Source organism: Polypterus senegalus, chromosome 15 (assembly GCF_016835505.1).
Source record: "Polypterus senegalus isolate Bchr_013 chromosome 15, ASM1683550v1, whole genome shotgun sequence".
Lineage (NCBI taxonomy): Eukaryota > Metazoa > Chordata > Cladistia > Polypteriformes > Polypteridae > Polypterus > Polypterus senegalus.
Genome location: NC_053168.1, coordinates 78,744,453 through 78,765,170, shown reverse-complemented (window position 1 = coordinate 78,765,170; position 20,718 = coordinate 78,744,453). Strand labels below are relative to the sequence as shown.

The 20,718-nt window shown below is 40.3% G+C and overlaps 1 protein-coding gene across 8 annotated transcripts in view; it reads right to left on the bottom strand.

Annotated features, from left to right (window-relative positions):
- The window catches only part of LOC120515735 (cytoplasmic dynein 1 intermediate chain 1), a 459,517-nt gene that overhangs the window by 421,127 nt on the left and 17,672 nt on the right, over positions 1-20,718 (bottom strand). For all 8 annotated transcript variants that reach the window (XM_039737005.1, XM_039737006.1, XM_039737001.1 and 5 more), the window contains 2 exons: positions 11,070-11,185; positions 3,865-3,979 (listed from right to left, as the gene is read on the bottom strand). In XM_039737005.1, the coding sequence (XP_039592939.1) occupies positions 3,865-3,979; positions 11,070-11,177 (223 nt within the window). In that variant the 5' untranslated portion in view covers positions 11,178-11,185. The remainder of the gene's footprint in view (positions 1-3,864; positions 3,980-11,069; positions 11,186-20,718) is intronic.

The window sequence follows — 20,718 nt, the reverse complement described above, 5'->3', positions numbered from 1 at the left end:
GGGGGTGCCTGGTTGTCTCCCATTGACTTACATTATACTTGGGTACTCGGTAGAGCACACGAACATCGCGATGTGTTCGGACCATATACCCGAACACTTTGGTGCTCGCTCATCACTAATTACTACCACTTTCCACTTCTGGTTCTGAGTTCCATACTAGAGCAAATACTACTTGTAACCTCATACCCAAGATAGTACTGTACTAAGCAAAGGTACTATTAGCATGTGCATATATTGTTATTGACTTAACTTCAAATGGAAGTAACAAGCTTTGATGAGCAAAACAGCAAAGTTTCGCAAAGCGTACAAAACTACCCGTAAAATTAATTTTGCATGTGATTGTTCACATGTAAAAAGCAAAATTCTCTAAAATGATTTTTTTTTTAATTTTTTTAATGGGAAGCAAGAAATATTGATCACTAAGGTTCATTCCAGAGCCAAAACCACAACCTCCTTCCTCTCTTATCTTACACACAGCTCCTTCCATGCAGCTCCATGAACCATCATCTACCTCATGTGCTGCCTGCCTACATAGCCACACTGTTGGTTCCTTCTTGCACCACTCATTTGGAGTCAGAGGTACCACCACATACTCTCACTTTCCCCAACTCTGTAAGCTGATTAAAGCCAGGGTCCTTCTGAGGGCTAACCAGAGGCCAAATATCCACACCAATGGAGTTTAGTAGGTCTTCAGAAATATTCACAGCCAAGTGCTGTTCAGCTGTGCCTTCCTTTCTATACTCTGCACCAGAATACATTTCTCCATGCTTTTACAGAAAAACAATGCAGATGAAGTGAATATATATTTGCCACTGGCATGAGTTTCACTTGTGGTGAAACACAGTTTTGCTGTGAATTTAAAATTTTGTGCGAATTGTTTCACTTATCTCCATATGTGTTTTTTCTTCTTTTAGACGTGTTAAGCTTGTGAGAGTTTAATTGATGTACCTGCAGACACTAACACTACCTGACTTTGGCCTGTCTCTAACTTAACACACATATAATACATATTAACAAACATGACCTGAGAGAAAGACACTGAGAAGCTACAGTAAGAAATGTTAAAGATATACTCATTCACCCAGCTAATAGATAGATAGATAGATAGATAAGAACTTTATTTATCCCGAGGGAAATTCTTTTGTCATATACATGCTCAGTGCCAACAAGAGGAATAAAGAGATAATAATCTTAAAACAGTACAGAGTAATATCTTCTAGAGCAATTTCTGGGACAAGAATCATACCCTACTTATAGAAGAAAAGGAGAAAGTAACCTAGATTTATGCTTTGTATATTGTTTATTGTCTTTGTGTCTAGATATGCATCCATACAGGGCGGCCTTAGGCATGTGCAAACCGTGCACCTGCACAGGGCCGCCAAATCCCTGGGGCCGCCACGCCAATATATATTGAATATAAAACAGAAAGAGAAAATAAGGACACGGCTGACAGCTGAAGCAAAACTAGTGCAAGTGGGCGAGTCGTCTTACAAGTACCCATTCTAAGCAAAATGAAGAGATTTTTGAGTACACGAATCTGGTTATCGAAACAAAAGAGAAAGGCGGATCAGGAGGCTTTCATTGCGTCACAGGAAGGAGCAATCCTGAACTTTACCATAAGTTAAACGCTTGTGTCATGAGCACAAGGCGGCTATGCAGTGTCGGCAACGAACGTGGCCATCCGCCGTGCATAAGATACCATATTGACATTGGGAGGCGAAGAGGCCACCAATTCTTTTTCTGCCCCAGGGCCGCCATGAGCCTAGAGCCACCCCTGATCCATATATCCCTCTCCTATAATTCCTGTGTTATGAATAAATTGGATTATTTTTGCTTAAACAAAATTATAAGCAATCATTAATTCTTTAGCATAAAAAAGGCAGGAACCCAAATAAACAGAGGTTAATTAATGTTATATCCCGACTGGTGTTGAAATTCATCAAAGCGGTGAAATTTCAGAACCTTTCCGTGATTTTGCTGAACTCAAGATAAGGTAAATTCAGCAGGGTTTGGTCATCACTAGATGTCAGTAAATTTATTAATATTAATGCAATTCATTTGAATTTATTAATAAACTGTAAACACAAGAAATATTACTCTGAAAATGTGGTCATTGTTTGGAATACTGTACCCGGTTCTGAATGTTTTATTAATAAGAAAACTGCAAGTTAGTTATTGTATTTTAGAGAACATGCACATTATGAATGGTACACTATTTGAGTGCATACACAGTGAATAATGCCCTATTGCAATTGCTATGCTTTTTTTCCATGATGCCATCCTCTGTCATTGCTAGTTCCATTAAAAATTTTGGAGATAAAAGCTATGAGCTTTATAATGAATTCGGACAAAAGAACACCTCCAGAATGTTTGGATTTTTGCTCAATTTTTACTTAGGCTTTTTGAGCACTTATGTAAACATGGGTACTGTAAGGAGTTTCGGCAAAGTCAAAAATTCATTTATCTTATTCATCTGACATCCTAGCAACACCTGTCAAACATGAAAAAATCTGAACTCAGTCTGCCTCTGACTTTAACATGTCCACCCCAGTCTGTCACAGATAGCTTTAGGCCTGGATGACAACAGCAACAATCCTGCTTCCCAAGTTTCCTGTGGTCTGGCATCTCACCCTCATCAACAAAAGGGAGTTTTTCTGATTGTGACCCTCAACTCTTACATGAGTTATAATTTTATTGAGACTAATTAGTAGTTAAAATTTATGCAATAATAAATCATGAATTGTTCTAATATGTAAAGCATTAATTAAATTATTATTTATTTTGAAATAATTCAGTTTAATTGTGGCTCTATTGCATAATTTTGCTGTAAAGAGAACAATATCAGAACTTTGGTGTACTGCTTTGCTTTAATTCACAGTGGCTGATAATGCATGAGACACATCATTATTTTAATTTTTTTTTTATCTTCCTAACAACTTTAATATAAGGCATTCATCAATGGTAAAGAAAACTGTGTAAAATGAAGACTTTGTAAACACTGAACTTAAAATAATTAATAATGAAACACCATGACCTATACAGAAACTGATCATTAAATATTAGCTCTAATGCCAATATTTGATGTAATACAATAATACAAATAACATACATCTAGATATCTTTGCAACAGTAGATGAATCTCTAAATAAGGGCATACAGTGTAGCATGATAATGGAATTTGAGTCCAGACCTGGCATGAAGATTAGTACATATATGAATGAGTGTGAGATCATTTAAGACAGGCAAAAAGCAGTTATCATACCTTTATGTTTCTAATATTAATTAATGTATAAAACCAGTTAAGTGTGATTGCTGCCACAGGCACATTCAACTTAAATAATTTTCCCCAAAATCAGACAAAAGAGAAGGAGCAAATATTTAGAACAGAGCATGCACAAATTAAAAAAAAAAAAAAGCAACATTTCTCTTATAGAAATGATTCATGTAATGCATGCACTGTATGCTACAAAAGAGTGCAGATAGTAAGTCAAGCCACTGATTATACTGCATTCAGACAGTCAAACTATGCAAACTAATTCAGAGAGTTAAAAAGGCTTGAAGAATCTGATTTGTAGCATTGCATCTTTAAAGTAGGAATTAGGAGATATATGTAATGAGTAAAGCAAATCCAGTACACTAAAAATACTAACAGGCTATGGATAACAACAATGTGTGGTCATTTTTTATTTAACTTTGGCTTGTGTCCATATTTTTATGTTAACTCTTAAAGGTATCAAATAGTTGAGTTTAGTGCAGTATTTCACAAAACTGTTACTACAATAATCAGATTTTTCATTTACTTTCTCATTTAACACAAATCCATTTGTGGGGTACGATCTTTACAATTACATATTTTATTTGTACCTAATGGTGGCTCCGGAGATATGCCAATACTTTGCAGCAATGCTTCTGTCTCTCTCCGCTTGCGATCCAGGTCTGAATCTTCTTGGACTGACTCAGTTTTTTGCTGCATGTCAGACTGAAATTAAAGATAACTATTAAATAATACCCATTGTACATATACATACATATATATACATATATATGTATATATACATTATATATGTATATATACATTATATATACACATACATATATTTTCACACATATGTATACACACACACATATATACAAACAAGTTGGTGCTGTCCGATTAATATAGCCCTGCATCATATTTCACTAAATTAAAGTCATATTTTGCATTTAATTCGAAGGTAGTGAAACTTAAATACATTCTTTAGCTTCAATCAAGATTGTAGGGACATCAAGAGCAAGGGATTACCAGGAGTCAGGCCAGGAGCCCTTGGGATAACATGGGAAAGATGGAGGTAACACAAAAATGAGATCACCTCAATTTAGTAAGCACTCAATGACCAGCCCAGAACCTTCAGAATTACTATTTTTGAACATTATCATAATAACTAGTAAACAACTTAACTTTATGAATTATAAAAATAAAAAAAATAACATTTTGCAAAATCTAAGGTGCTTCACAACACAAATGTTTTTTGTTTTAATTCTGCATACAGAGAACGGCCTAAGAGGAGGTTTATGGATGTGGTGAGAAAGGACATGCAAGTGGTGGGTGATCAGCTGTGGCAACCGCTAACGGGAACAGGTGAAACACAAAGAAGATGTTTTCAGATAAGCTAAGTTGCCACCGTAGAGTCCTAAATTAATGTGGTGAAACTCAGGAAATGGGTAAAGGGTCAAATCTAACTATAGCCATGGTCATTTCAATAACACAAGGTCACAATAGTCAAGAGACTGATCTTATTTGGATAGGCATAAATTGACTTAAAGATGGGAAACAAAGTATAATTAAATTTCTGATTTGCAAGCTTTCACCTAAGAGGTAAATAAAGGGTTTAATATTGTAGAATGGCATATTACTGTATACAACATATGGACATGATTGCTCAGTGTTCAGCATGACTGCTTTATACAGTTTATATCCCAAGTTCAACAGCTTATTGTGCTATCTTCTGTGCGAACAGGAATTTAGGAGATTCCAAAAAAATTATCAAATGTATTGGAGACACTAAAACTGGGCTGACAAGAGTTGAGTTTGGGTGTGTATTTAAGCATCTGTGACAACCAATAACCTATTCATTTAATGTATTTCCTGTATGTTCCATGAAAAATTATGCAAGTGGCAAAGGTATATTAGAATGTGAGACTGAACCAAAATGTAGAAAAAGCTGTCAAGGATTAGGCAATCAGCCTTTAAGCTTCAATGCAGCAAAACCAAAACATTCAATTTGTCAAACAGTCAAAGGTGACATTCTTTAATTCTTAAATTGATTAAAGTTCTTTTAGAAATGAAGAGAACAATACAGCTCCAATTACACAAGGCAATGGCAAAAGTATTCCAAGTATCAGTGTGACAACCCAGAAGAAAATGACATACAGTAAGTGCACGCAACAAAAAAAAAGTAGAGACGATAATTAAAACTGTTCATAAGTGTAAAAATAAAAATAAGACCAACACCAACAGAACACAAAGACACGCAACAGTTTGACATGTAAAACGACAGCATTCTATTTGGGTGTTTGTCCTTTTGAGCTCTCGTTTTATAAATCCTGCTTGAGATTCAAAACATATTGTATATATTTTCATTGTGAAAAGGAGAGTGCCATTCTGTTGTTCCTCCTCACTCAAAATAAGGCCAAAGAATATTTAAAAATGGAGATGTTACAAATAGAAGGAAGTAGCAAAAGGAAATGAAGTAGTAGTAGTAGTAGTAGTAGTAGTAGTATTGTGACATGTACAGAATACAATTGAATTCTTACTTGGAAGTCCAGCCCTAATTGCCCTTAATACATTAGCTATGCAGGTTTCTTTGACACTCCCTTGTCTGGTGAGGTGCAGGTCAGGCTGGAGAGCATGCACTGGTACAGTGCATTGCCACACCCACCACACGATGAAGCAGCTTGGGATTCTGGTTGGCAACCCCCCCAGGCAGACATGCAGTCCAATCCCACCCTCCAGAAATGACCTTTTATCTGTTGCAGGTAATGTACCTCATTCGGGACTCCATGAGCAATCAGTCATTCGACACAAAGTCAGACCAGCGGTACCCAAGGATTTTCTGAGGAGACGCAGTACCAAAGGAGTCCAGTCTTTGTCCCTGGTCACTGGATAGCATCCATGTCTCACAACCATATAGCAAGACAGCAAGCACCAGGACTCCATAGACTTGGACCTTTGTCTCTTTGCATTGATATTAGGAGTGCCACACACCCCTTTCCAGCGAACTTTTGAAATGCTCTCCCAATCTGTCTACTGACTTCATAGGAAGAGTCACCAGAGACAAGAATGTCACAGCCATGGTAAGTAAACCTTTTACAGAAAGACACACTACCAATGGCTGTGACCAAGAGGTCATTAAAGGCATGGATTTTGTTTTTTATCCAGGACACTCGCAAGCACAGACACTCAGACTCCACTCTCAGTCTCTCAAAAGCCTCGATCAGATCCTCCATTGAATCTGTGAAAATCACAGCATCGTCAACAAAGTCAAGATCAGTGAATCTTTCTTCACCAGCAGATTCCCTACAGCTGCTGGACCCCACGACATTGCCCAACACCCAGTCCATGCAAGCACTGAACAGAGTAGGAGCAAGAACACACCCCTGACGAACCCCAGAATCAACTGGGAAAAACACAGAGGTTCCCTCCACTCTGCACAGCACTCAGTACCAGTGGATAAGCTGGCCATGATATCCAGCAACCTTGAAGGGATCCCGTTAACCCTCAGGGCAACTCGGTCAACTGAGTCAAACGATTTACGAAAATCAACAAAGGCTACAAAGAAGCTCTGCCGATATTCGCGTTTTCACTCCATGAGTGCCACGATGCGGTTGATGTTAAGACGTATTAGGCGTAAAACCAGACTGCTTCGGTCACTGGTAGGTGAGCAAGTGATCACGGATCTTATTGAAGACGACCCTTGAAAGGACCTTAACCGGCCCCGAGAACAGAGTTATCCCCCTGTAGTTGCTGCAATCCAAGCGATCACCCTTCCCTTTCTAGACAGGGACAAATCCCACTTTGCAGTCAGTAAGGATGATGCCATTCTCCCCATTGGAAGCAAACAGAGCTTGCAATGCCAGGAACACAGCATTACCACCAGCTTGGAGGCGTTCACCCCGGATATCACAAATCCCCGCAGCCTTCCCTACCCTGAGCTGGTTCACCACCTGTGCAATCTCAATGAGATTGGGTGGTTAACAGCCAATTGGAGGATCAGTCTCAAGAACCGTGGATCCAGAGATATCCAACATCCTAACCAAAGGATCAGCTTTGAACAGCTGCTCAAAGTAGCCAGTCCATCAGTCGCCCTGATTGCGACTCTCTGTGGAAGAGATTCGGATGTGTGCAATGCTTTGATTCCTCTGTAAGCAGGATGTTGGTCGCTAGACCAAGGATGGTGTGTCACTTGCTCACTGATTCCTCTAACAAATGCCTCCTTATCTGCCCTCAGAGCCCTTGCAGCCATCCTTCTCAGTTCCTGGTACAGACCAGATTTGCCATCAAGTCGTAAGCTGCAACTCCTCTCCATGATATCCAGGGTGCCCTGTGAGATGAAACACTGGTAACACCAATGCAACTCTCAGCAACCTTCAGGGTCTTGTCACAGATGGTCTCTCACATCACATTAGGATTGTTAGTCGCACCTAAATCTGCAAGTTCCTCACGCAAACTGCGTGCAAACTCATCATTAGCAGCTTTATCTTGGAGTCTGGCCAGGTCCAGCCTCATTTTCCTAGTAGGTGGTAACGTACTGGACCGAAGATGGATCTTCAGAGTAGCAACAACAAGTCTGTGGTCAGAATTCACAGACTGGGCACTTCTGTAGACCCTGCAGTTTTGCAAGAGCCTCCATTGTATGCTAACGAGGATGCGATCAATCTCCTTCACCGCACCACCAGTATTGCAGTACCAAGTTCAACGATGTGGCTCAGGGCGCTGGAACCAGGATCCAGTGATTCGCAGCCCCTGACCTATTACAAAGACACGGAACATGGAGCCAGTTTCAGCCATGTCGCTGGAACCATGGGAACCAAGACAATCCTCATAGGCAGCCATGTCCGTGCCAGTGATCACACTAAAGTCATCCATGACCAAAGAAGTGATATTCCTTCTTCATTATGCGGAGTGTGTTTCATTGTGACTATTTTGAGATGTCAAGACAGCAACATGCTATCAAATGGGTCAAGTACTCTATAGCTAAATAAGAAGACACCACAGGTTACTCATCCCATGTCAGTCATTCATGAAGTAATTTTGTGGATTGGTGATATTAAATACCCTTCATCTTAAGTCTCGGTATTGGCAAGTGAAGATGGGAGGAGATGGCATTAAGAAGAGAAGATGGCTGTCATCATTCTTGTATTGGTGACTGAGCTGGCTTATTCTTGCACTCATTCAGAAAGATCCACACGCACACACCTTTTCCACTCAAGCACTGGTTATAAATGATGACTGCACACTCCAAAGTACTTTACATAGGAACTCACTAACTTTGGCTTAAGCAGGCCTATGGGTTCTTCAGGCTTCCTAGAGAATGAAGGCTGATATGCCTTAGTTATTGCTGCTTAACAATGATGCATTAATCATTACCATGCTACTCACTTCTGGTTAGTCCTGAGTCATTAAACCTCTGGGGAAGTAGTGGATACCTACCCTTACTAGGTGCTCTATATTTACTTTATTATTTTAATTACTCAAGATGTGTAGATGAAAGTATACAAATATAAAGCAAAGAAATATTAAACTGAAGTAAGAGCACTAAAATAAACAAATATATTAGCAAACAATAACGATTCCAAAATCAGAAAGCTTAAGCAGTATTTTCCCATAAGCATATGGAGGCTGAAGAACAGCACATTCCAGCACATGGAAACACTAGTCCTCGAGTGTGTGTGAGAGAGAGAGAGAGACAGAAGAAGAGAGGGAACTTGTCTTTTAGGTGGCTTGTCTTCACTTAGAAATCAGGTTGATAAGTGGTCAGGATCTCTCTCTCATCCCTCAGGAGGTCTGCTCTTTATGTCATAGGGTTCCAGACCTTATGGTGTTACACACAAATAACTGACTAACTGCAGATCAAGAACAGTTTGTCCAAAAGTTTATATGAGTAAAGTTCCAGAGTTCAATTACATTTCATCATAGCTTGTCTGAGCAAAACTTGCCGCGAAATCAGTCTGTTATGAACTGCCAGGTAAAATGTCTGCAGTCATGCCAGGACAACTCTGCATGAAATGTTCAGGTTTTGGGTCATGGCCTTTGATCTGAAAGAACACAGAGGTATAATTCTAGTATCTAATGGATCCAGTTCTTGGGATTTATCAAGAAGATGGACTTTGCATTGGTGACATCTTTGTGTTACACACATTTCCTCAACATCAGTAGCCTGGTGCTAACAATGACATGCAGGCCCCTTCGGACTTGGATTCATATGAGCAGTATGTTTAAAGGAGCAAGGTGGGTGGGAGGAGAAATAACTTTTTTCCCTTCACCAGTAGTATTACAAAAACCTTGCTACTTCACACTTTCCTGACATTATCCTAACAAACAAAATTTTAGTTTAAAATGTTTGAATATCTCTCATACATCCACAGGTATGTTGCCAATGTGTAGCATGTTGTTTGGACATGCAAGTCAGAATTTCACTGTATTCTGTACATATTATACAATATTACTACTACACATATGTGCCAGTCCTCTATGTTCTTTACAACTAAAGGGTGGTGAGAGTGAGCTTCCAGCTTCATGATCATACACTAATATTTGTTCGATGACAGGTTGGGTTTTTCCCCCCTTGGAGTTTTCAGTGCCGTGATACATTAGTGTAGGCACCTTGAGCATGGGAAAGGTGCTATATAAATAAAATGTATCATTACTATTACTTATTATTATATGACATACAAGCTGGCAGGGGGAGGAGTGTGAGTATACATTACGCAAGATTGTACACTTGAAAACACTTCTGGTACACACCACACACTGCTGGTGTACAACCACAAAAAATTAAGTAGTATGGGAACAGCCCACATCAAGCCCTCCCACTAACATTACTACTACCATTTTCTTGAACCTGAAGAATTACAGTTAATTTCCTGCCGTACTCTTCCTTCTTCATTATGTGCAGTGTTTGTGATTGTTTCTCCATTAGCCAACTAAGACTGAAGAGTTGCTCCAACAGGTATCACATTAGACATTTCACAGCAACATGGTAGGACAGAATAATTATTAGTATTCTAGGAAACTGTTTATTTTGGCAATCTTTTGTTCTATCTAGATTACATATGCGTAAACAGGACATTTTGGGGAGTGTTTCTTATGGTTAGTTATTGCTGCTTATTGTAACATTTGTTGCTGTCACTTGTATATTTGTAAATAGTATATACTTATTCATTACTCAATACACATTTTGGATCAAAGCATATTTTGAAAGCTACACTGTGCTAGTCTGGGCAGACATTTTTAATTACTGCTACAACATGAATTAGAAAAGAAGGTTAGAGACATGAAACTTCAGCTGTATAGACTTCACAAAACATTCGCTCATTAACCTTCTTTTAAGAGTGGGAACAACCCTTACCTTCTTCCCTTCTGCAGATGTGTGCTTCATTAACTCTAAAATAAATGCATTATGATGTGGGAGGAAACCTTTGAAAAATCAATGCATACACAGGGGGAACATACAGACTGAGCATTTTAAAGTATGCAGTGTAATAGTTTTTTAATAATTGTTTGCAGAAAGGAAAGGTCAAATTTATTGTCATTAGAACATTCTTCCCTTCTTTATAGCAATGTATGATTAAACAGACTCTACTGAATGTTAACTGTATTTTAACAAGTAATTTTCTTATTCTAATCAAATGTGGTGAGCATGTGTTAAATAATTGTTCAGAACTGCCTGAATTTATAAGTGCAATGGTTATTAAATGTTAGTTTTAAAATAAATTGCTACTGCCAATCAAATTATTATTATTATTAAGGGTTCATATTGGTTACAAAGCATCAGTATTTTCAATGTGAGCTACAAGACAAAAGAACTTACTTCTTTCTTTTTTCTTTCTTCTTCTTTTCTCTTCTTCTCTTCCCGTATCTGGGCAAGTCTTTGCTTTTTGCGCTCCAGTTCTGCCTTAAGATCACTTTTGTCTGACATTTTCCTGTCTGTGTTGCAAAAAACAAACAACAACTTATAACAATGAAGACTGTCTTTAAAAGACTCAATGAAACATGCAAAACTGCTTTTCTTTATTAGAATTTGTCCATTGTGAATCTAACAAATCTTATGCGTCTGTTGGGCCCTTGAGCAAGGCTCTCAAAGTAAAAATTGTTACAAGAATGCTGTACAAAACCTGACCCTGCGCTCTGAACCACCTGAAAAAAAAGGGCAAGCAAAAAGACAATTTCCCTTTGAGCCTTAACAATATATATCAAATCAAAATAAATAAATACTTTTATTAGTATAAAAATACAGCCATAAGCTTCCAATTCATAATCCTGAATGTACAAGTCAAGTCAAGTCGGGGAGCATGCACTGGTACAGTGCGTTGCTGCACCCACTACACAACAAAATAACTCGGGATCCCGGCTGGCAACCCCCCAGGCAGACACGCGGCCCAGTCCCACCCTCCGGAAATGACCCTCCATCTGCCGCAGCCAGGTGTTATGCAGATGACCCCTTGGCCTGGTCCAACCACTTGGGTCCCCAACAATAAGGATCTTACGAGCCGGATCACCCTCGGGGAAACGCGCCACATGGCCGCAGTGCCGTAACTGACGCTCCCTCACAATGCAGGTAATGTGCCTCATTCGGGACTCCATAAGCAACCGCTCATTCGACACAAAGTCGAAACAATGGTACCCAAGGATATTCCGGAAAGACTCAGTACCAAAGAAGTCCAGTCTTTGTCTCAGGTCACTGGATACAGTCCATGTCTCGCAACCATATAGCAAGACAGGTAGCACCAGGACTCTAAAGACTTGGACCTTTGTCCTTTTGCATAGATATCGGGAGTGCCATACACCCCTTTCCAGCGACCTCATGGCGCTCCATGCTCTCCCAGTCCATCTACTGACTTCATAGGAAGAGTCACCAGAGACATGAATGTCACTGCCAAGGTAAGTAAACCTCTCAACAAGGTCAGCACTCTCTCCGCAAACAGACACACTGCTGATGGCTGTGCCCAAGAGATCATTAAAGGCTTGGATCTTGGTTTTTATCTAGGACACTTGCAAGCCCAGACACTCAGACTTCTCGCTCAGTCTCTTGAGCACCCCGATCAGAGCCTCCATTGACTCTGCGAAGATTACAGCATCGTCAACAAAGTCAAGATCCGTGAACCTTTCTTCACCAACAGATGCCCCACAGCCTCTGGACCCCACGACCTTGCCCAACAACCAGTGTATACAAGCATTGAACAGTGAAGGAGCAAGAACACACCCCTGACGAACATCAGAATCAACTGGGAAAAACGCAGAGGTCCTGCCTCCACTCTGCACAGCACTCACAATACCAGTGTACAGGAGGGCCATGATATCCAGCAACCTTGAGGGGATCCCGCGAATCCTTAGGATGTCCCATAGGGCAGCTCGATCAACTGAATCGAACGCTTTGTGAAAATCCACAAAAGCTACAAAGAAACTCCAGCAATATTTGCGTTTGCGCTACATGAGAACCCTCAGTGCCAGGATGCGATTGTGTGGTGTATCAGGTCCACAGCTCACATCGAAAAGGCCACTTTTAAAATAAATAATCACCGCCTTCGCGGCTTAGAGAGGGGGTGTCGTAGTGTGGCAGATCGGTTCCCAGGGAATTCGTGATGTGGGCGATCCTCACTTAAGTGCGCAGGTGAGGAGTCATCCGCATCCGTAATTGTTCCCAGGAGCTGCTAATTGCCACATCTGATCCACATCCCCGTAATAAATAGAAGCGCAAGGCGGCTAGCAGGGGATTAAAGAAAGAAAGGACGGACGGAGAAAGTAGGAGAAGATGACAGGAAGCAGGAGGGAGAAAGCAGGAGCAGGACAGAAGGAGAACCAATGCGCGAGCGCAGGCTAGCACCGATAACAAGCAGCTGAGAGAGGTGAGGCCGAGAGTGGTGTTTGGCCAGCATCCAAGGGCCGACGGTAGTGGTTGCACCTGCTAAGCACTTGTTTGGAGTAGGAGTGACTGGGAGAAGGTTGGCTCGGTGCAGTGAAGGAAGTGGGAGTCGGAGATTTGGAACAGAAGCCCCAGTGTGAGCGCCCTGGTCATTCGGGAGTCCAAGTCTCAGTCTGGGTGAGCAGAACTGGAGCCAGGGATCGGAAAGCCACCAGACCAGATCTGCCAAGAAGGTCAGCTGCAGGTAGGGCGACTCCCCTGTTGCAAAGCGTGATGGGAGAAGCAGGGGAGCCGCCAAGTAAAAAGAAGGCACCAGGCTTTGTTTTTAAAGAGACTGTTTCCAGCCGTTTTTTTAACCTCGTCGTATTTTTTTTCTATTGGATTTTAACTTCCACTTTTCACCTCTGTTTTATGGATTATTTATTTGAAGGTTTTGATGCACTGCACTATTTATTTGAACACTGTTTTGTTGATTTTTAAATAAAAGCACTTTGCACTTTTTGCACCATCCCCTTGCTTCATTGTGCCTCACTGCCTAGCTCATCTGTGACATTACCGACGGTGGCAGGTTTGAGGGCTCCCGGAAGCCAGACAGGAGCATGGAGAGAACCCGCATCATGACAGGTCGATGGTAGACTTCTTAGGCGTAAAACCAGACTGTTGAGGAAAGATGATGCCAGTCTCCTAAATGGAAGCAAAAATTGCTTGCAATGCAAAGAGGACAGCCTTACCACCAGCCTGGAGAAGTTCACCCCGGATACCACAGAGCCCTGCAGCCTTTCCCCCCTCAGCTGGTTCACCATCTGTGCAATTTCAGTGAGATTAGGTGGTTAACAGCTAATTGGAGGATAAGCCTCAAGAACTGTGGACCCAGAGATATCCAATGTCCTAGCCAGAGGATCAATTTTGAATAACTGCTCAAAGTAGCCAGCTCAGCAGGACACAACTGCAGTGTCATCCATAAGGACCGTTCCATTAGCTGCCCCGACTGCGACTCTCCGAAGAACAGATTCAGATGTGCATAATGCTTTGATTCCTCTGTAAGTAGGGCGTGGGTCGCTAGACCATAGATGGTGTATCACTTGTTCACAGATTCCTCTAACAAACGCCTCTTTATCTGCACTCAGAGCCCTCGCAGCCATCCTTCTTAGTTCCTGGTACAGACCAGAGTTGCCATCAAGCTGTGCGCTGCAACACCTCTCGAAGATATCCAGGGTGCCCTGCGAGATGAAACACCTCCTTCTGGGAACACCGGTAACACCAACACAACCCTCAGCAACCTTCAGGGTCTTGTCACAGAAGGTCTCCCACATCACATTAGGATCGGCAGTTGTACAATTAAATGAATGTATAATTAAAGAAAAATCCAGTTAGCAAGAAAAATCAAAACATCGCAAAAGGCTCATCCATTTCCTTCATTTGAACCCAAGTAAAATGGTGTAAAATAAGAATAAAATATAGAATGGATAACCACATGTACAGAACTACAATAATAGGGTGCCTTTGTGATATCTCCCCAAACTCAGAATAAAAAAAATGTATTTTAACAATTAAACATACATGGATAGGATAAAGTTCCAGAACAACAACAAAATACGAAAATGAGCTGGTCTTCACTATACATGCTTGAATGTCAAGAAGAACAACATCAAAGAACTCAAATCCTGTCCATCTGTCTGTCTCTCTCTGTCTTTCTTAAACATGGTCCTGACCTCTTCCTACCACCAGTAACCATGCCATGAGGGATCTTTGTAGTAATTTATAATATAAACTAAAAGTTTATGTCATGCATAGCCGGTGGAAGTGCTTTTTATCTTTTAGACTGGAAACAAAACTTAATGATGGCAATAAACAGAAAGATGGTAGTATAGGACTTTTCCAATCAAATTGCATTTCTTCCTAAACTGGAAAATGCTGACATCTGACAATCAAAGTATTTTTTTTTTTATTTTCAGTGCAATAAAGTGTGAAAAAACAGAAGGTTTTCTTGTCTAGTTTTGGTGTGTGACTTGCACTTAGGGCTGTCAGGATAGGTTCTGCCACTCCATGAATGTAAATTCAATTAAGCAGGTCCGAATAGTCCAAAACAGGAACTACTGAAATTCACTGTAAAAATTTCATAACAAAGTCTAATTAATATGCAAACATCCCAAACACAAAATTTAATTGCAGATAAGATTCAACATTTTGGAACAAAATACAGAGCCTGAAGTTGCAATTAATAGATCGGGGTCCCCAACCACCGGTCCTTGGCCCGCTGTCTGACAGCCAGGCCGGGAGACTCACTCAGTGAAGGGCTACAGCAAAAAGGCTTCCCCCTTCTCTGAGGACACTTTTCAGAACGCTAGGTGGGTGGGGCTTTGCAGCGGCGCAGAAAGGGGAGAGAAGACCGAGGTGAGAGAGTATTACAACAAAGTATTTTTATGTTTCTGACAGTTTCCCCATATGACACGAGTCTATAGAAATCTCATTACTACAAAGTACATTCAGCAGCAGATACTTTCATTACAACGAAGTGACCTTGAAATGCTTGAATGAATCATCCACAGAGCAGTTAGTTCTGTGGTCGCAGCTCAGTTGTGCACATTTGCACAACGATCCCCAAACAGAAACATTGTAAAAAAATGTTCTTTCTTCAAACATTCCTCGTACTGTTTTTTTGCTGTTTTTGTTTTCTGTGGTTTTCAGTGATACCTTTTGCTTATTGCTTGTCAACATTTGAAAAACATCCATCGGAATTTAACTCATTGTTACCCTTCTATAGAAACGGCAGACACGAAAAAACGATAACAGTGTTAATGTTTGTGATGTGCAATCTGTTGGAATGACAAATGCAATGCATATGTCTTTGTTATATGCAAAAAAGAAGAACGATCTAGGGTTGCAAACATATGTGAACTGCTGCATTTGAAGACGGCGGAAAGCCGTTTGTACAGTATGTGGTTCAGTGATGCTCCTTCCAGAAACATTCCTAGAGAAATGAGAAAATGAGTGGTTTTTAAACTTTCTTGGGACCTCTGTCAATCGGACAACACGCTGTGAGCCTGCTGTTTCCCTGCCCCGGCAATGGACAAACAATCTTACACAGACGCTACAATCTCGCTTCGGGATGCACTTCAGTGTGACGTTCCCGTTGGGTGGGGGGGATCCCAATCCCAAAATAGTTCAGAAACTTCACAATATGAAGAAGAAGAAGAAGAGGATTATTCGGCTTCTGCTTGATAAATGTGCTGCTCACAACATACTTCGATATTCATATAATGTTCGTGTTGAATTCCTCCCGCCCAATTGCACAGCAGTGCTTCAGCCATTCGGTTTGGGCATCATCTGCACCCTGAAAGTGTATTATCGCAAGGAAATGCTGAGAAAAATTCTTGTCAGCATAACTTGCAGACAGGAGGAGATCAAAATTAACACGAAAGAAGCTATTGAAGCTGCTTCCATTTCCAACATCCTATCTTTGTGAGGCAGCATTTTCTGCAGTGACAGCAACCAAAACGAGATTACGGAGTAGACTGAACATAAGGAACACACTTCACGTGTCACTGTCTTCCATCATCTCCAGATGGGATCTTCTGGTTGCAGGAAAATAAGTTCAGGGCTGATTCTGCATTATGGTAAGCTGTAGAATTTCTATTACGATATTATAACTGAATAATAATAGAAATGTAATATAAATTGGGTATACAACTGCCCTACAAACCCGCCCCTAAAAATCCACAACACCACCCCCACCCCACCGGTCCCTGGAAAAATGTGCTTCTAGTAAAGAGGTCCTTGGTGTCAAAAAGGTTGGGGACCACTGCAATAGATGACATTGTGATCTGTAGCAAGAGTAAGTAGTAGGTTGAGGAGACCCTGGAGAGGTTGAGATATGCTCTAGAGAGGAGAGGAATGAAGGTCAGTAGGAATAAGACAGAATACATGTGTGTAAATGAGAGGGAGGTCAGTGGAATGGTGAGGATGCAGGGAGTAGAGTTGGTGAAGGTGGATGAGTTTAAACACTTGGGATCAACAGTACAGAGTTACGGGGATTGTGGAAGAGAGGTAAAAAAGAGAGTTGGAAGACGGTGCAATGGGTGGAAAAGAGTCTCCGGAGTAATTTGTGACAGACGGATATCAGCAAGAGTGAAAGTGAAGGTCTACAGGACGGTAGTGAGACCAGCTATGTTATATGGGTTGGAGACGGTGGCACTGACCAGAAAGCAGGAGACAGAGCTGGAGGTGACAGAGTTAAAGGTGTTAAGATTTGCATTGGGTGTAACGAGGTTGGATAGGATTAGAAATGAGTACATTAGAGGGTCAGCTCAAGTTGGACGGTTGGGAGACAATATCAGAGAGATGAGATTGTGTTGGTTTGGTCATGTGCAGAGGAGAAATGCTGAGTATATTGGGAGAAGGATGTTAAATAAAGAGCTGCCAGGCAAGAAGAAAAGAGAAAGGCCTAAGAGAAGGTTTATGGATGTGGTGAGAGAGGACACGTGATGGGTGTAAACAGAACAAGATGTAGAGGACAGAAAGATATGGAAGAAGATGCTCTGCTGTGGCAACCCCTAACGGGAGCAGCCGAAAGAAGAAGTAACAAACAAGCAATGGAAACCCATGAAAGTTTGGCAGTTTTGAAGGATATGTTGGGTATTTTTTTTGCAAATGGAGTATATTATTACTTTGCCCTGAAAACCTATGTTCTTAAGTTGTTCTTCACTTTTCTTTACTATTATTTACACTAAAAAAGGAAAAAAAAGAAAACTAGTTCCATAAGCAGTTTAAAATGGGTGTCAGTGCAACACAAGAAGAAAGCGCTTTAACATATTGACTGTTAGCTAGTTTCAAAAATTCTGCAGTTGCAATTATACTTTGATAGCAGTTTGTGCTCTCTGGCTTTACTTTTCATGAATACATTTTTTTTTTTTTTTTTTTAAGATTTATACAAACAAACTCCTATTTTATACCTTCATTATCCCCAATGAGAAGTTTGAACACATTTGAACACATCAAGAATGAAAGAAAGTCAAAGATTTGGAAAGAAAGAGGGAGGAAAATGTACAGCCAGTACCTATACCGTGAGGCTCTCTGGGCAACTGGCAATTAGTAATGTAAGTAATACTCACCATGACGGGAAATCTTTGAGATAACCGGTGATCTGCGTGCTTTAGGCTGCAAATTGTGTTAGTAATGGGTGATTTTCCAGTCCTTATCATTCACACTATTATGGGGACTTCTTTTCCCTTTTTTAAAATTAAACTGAAAGAAGTCATCAAAGCTGAAAAGCTTAAACAGACTTTCAATTGTGATAAGCTGGTTTATTGATCTTGTTAGTCACACTGGCACATAGCTTACCAACACCTCAGAAAGCTTATGTAAAAGCTACAGAGTACGTTAGCTCTAAAGACTACTGAAAAGGGATCAGTGGAAACTATAGACGATCCATTGTTTCATTTTATTTTCACATCATTAATGCAAGTATTTTCAATTCATTTTAGCATAAATGCAATGTTATGTTAAACAGGACAAAGCAATTTCTACTTTAGGTTTATTCATTTGGTTCAGATTAGAGCAACTTAATTCAATTAAATGGAAATAGTGTCATTATTTTATTAAGTGCATCCAACTATTTACTCTTTCAATAACATCTTGCTGTAATAATATGAGATGGGAACATTAGATCTACAAATGTATTTTTATTAGAACTATTTAATTCAATGAAATGGAAATACAGTATGTGTCACAATTTTTTCAACTATATCCAACAAGTTATTTTTTCAGTGTGGGCTAAAGATAGCTTTGATTTTGATCAAGGATGTAGTTTCAGGTTTAAGACAATTTAGATTTGGCTTAATAATTATGGCAATGATTTCTGGCATTTAATTTGGATTTATAATTAGAATCTGGTTTAGAAACGTATGGTTTTAATCTTTGCCAGTGGTGTGTGTGCTCACTGGGCAAGTGGAGCACTTCATTATATCTCCCAGAAGATGGTGGTGTTGAGCAAAGATTAAATAGGTTGTTTATTCACCATAATCAAATAACTGTGCTGTCTAATAATAATACATTTTATTTATATAGCGCCTTTCCCATTCTCAAGGCGCTTCACAGAGTCTTAGAAACAAAAACAGCAGGGTATATGTAACATTGGATACAAATATTATTCCTGAATAGAACAATGAAACAGATAACAAAGCATTAAATAGAATAAAGGACAATAAACCAGAGTAAAATGCTAAATTCAATACTAAAAGAAAAACTTAACAAATAACCTAATTTGCGATATAACAGACACACAAATTATCCTGAGCACTGGGACTGAGAGGTAAACTGAAAGAAAGTGCAGAATGTTAAGTTAAAAGCCTTCCTAAATAGATGAGTTTTAATTGTTTTTTAATAGAATGGAGTCAACTGATCTAATTAATTTCAGGATGTCATTCCAAAGTCTGGGTGCTATGGAGCTGAAGGCCCTGTCAGCCATAGAGTGCAGGAAAGTGTGAGGCACAACAAGATTGCCAAAATCAGAGAACTTTAGTAGGCGACCAGGAGCATAGTGATTTAGAAGGTCACTGATGTAGTCCGATGCAAGGCCATTTACAGCTTTGTGGGTTATTAATAGAATTTTATATTCAATCCTGTAAGACACAGGGGGCCAGTGAAGGCGAAGCAGGATGGGTGTGATGTGCTCGCTGTTGCTGGTTCGAGTAAGGACTCTTGCAGTAGACTTTTGAATAAGCTGGAGCTGTGATATAAGATTAGGAGGGGCACCTGCCAGCAGTGTTACAATAATCGGGATGTGATAAAAGCATGGACAAATTTCTCAGCATTAGAAAAGGAGAGGAAGGAGCGATCACGGGATATGTTACAGAGGTGAAAGGAAGAAAGTTTCTTAATGTGGTTTATGTGGGCGGAATAAGAGAGGGAGGAATCAAAAATGACAGCAAGATTCCTTGCACCAGAAGAAGGTCTAATGAGATCACCATCAAGAGTGACTGAAAAGGAGTTCATTTTCTTAAGTAGCGCTTTAGTGCCAATTTGCAGGAGTTTAGTTTTGTTGCAATTTCATTTTAAAATGTTCTGCTCCATTTAGGTTTTAATTTCACTGAGGCAAGTTGTGAGCTGAAAAAGCTCTGATGAAGTTTCACTTTTAAAATTGAAATAGAGTTGAGTGTCATCTGCATAAAAATGATAACCCAGTCCACAGTTACGAATAATATGGCCAAGGGGAAGCATATAAATACAGAAGAGAAGAGAGCTGAGGACAGAGCCCTGAGGAACTCCTTGTGTGACTGGCACTGAGCTGGATCTGCTGTTGCCAAGACTAACAAACTCTTGCCTATCAGTCAGATAGGACTTGAACCACTGGAGGGCAGTGCCAGAGATACCCAGCATGTTCTCCATTCTGGACAGTAGAATGTCATGTCTGACAGTGTCAAATGCTGCACTGAGGTCTAATAGAATTAATATGCTGGTTTGTCCAGAGTCTGCTGCCATAAGCAAATCATTGGTTACCCGTAGAAGAGCAGTTTAACAGCTGTGCTGCGCCCTGAAACCAGACTGAAAGGGCTCCATCAAATTATTAGAGGTTAAGTAATTGGTGAGCTACAACACG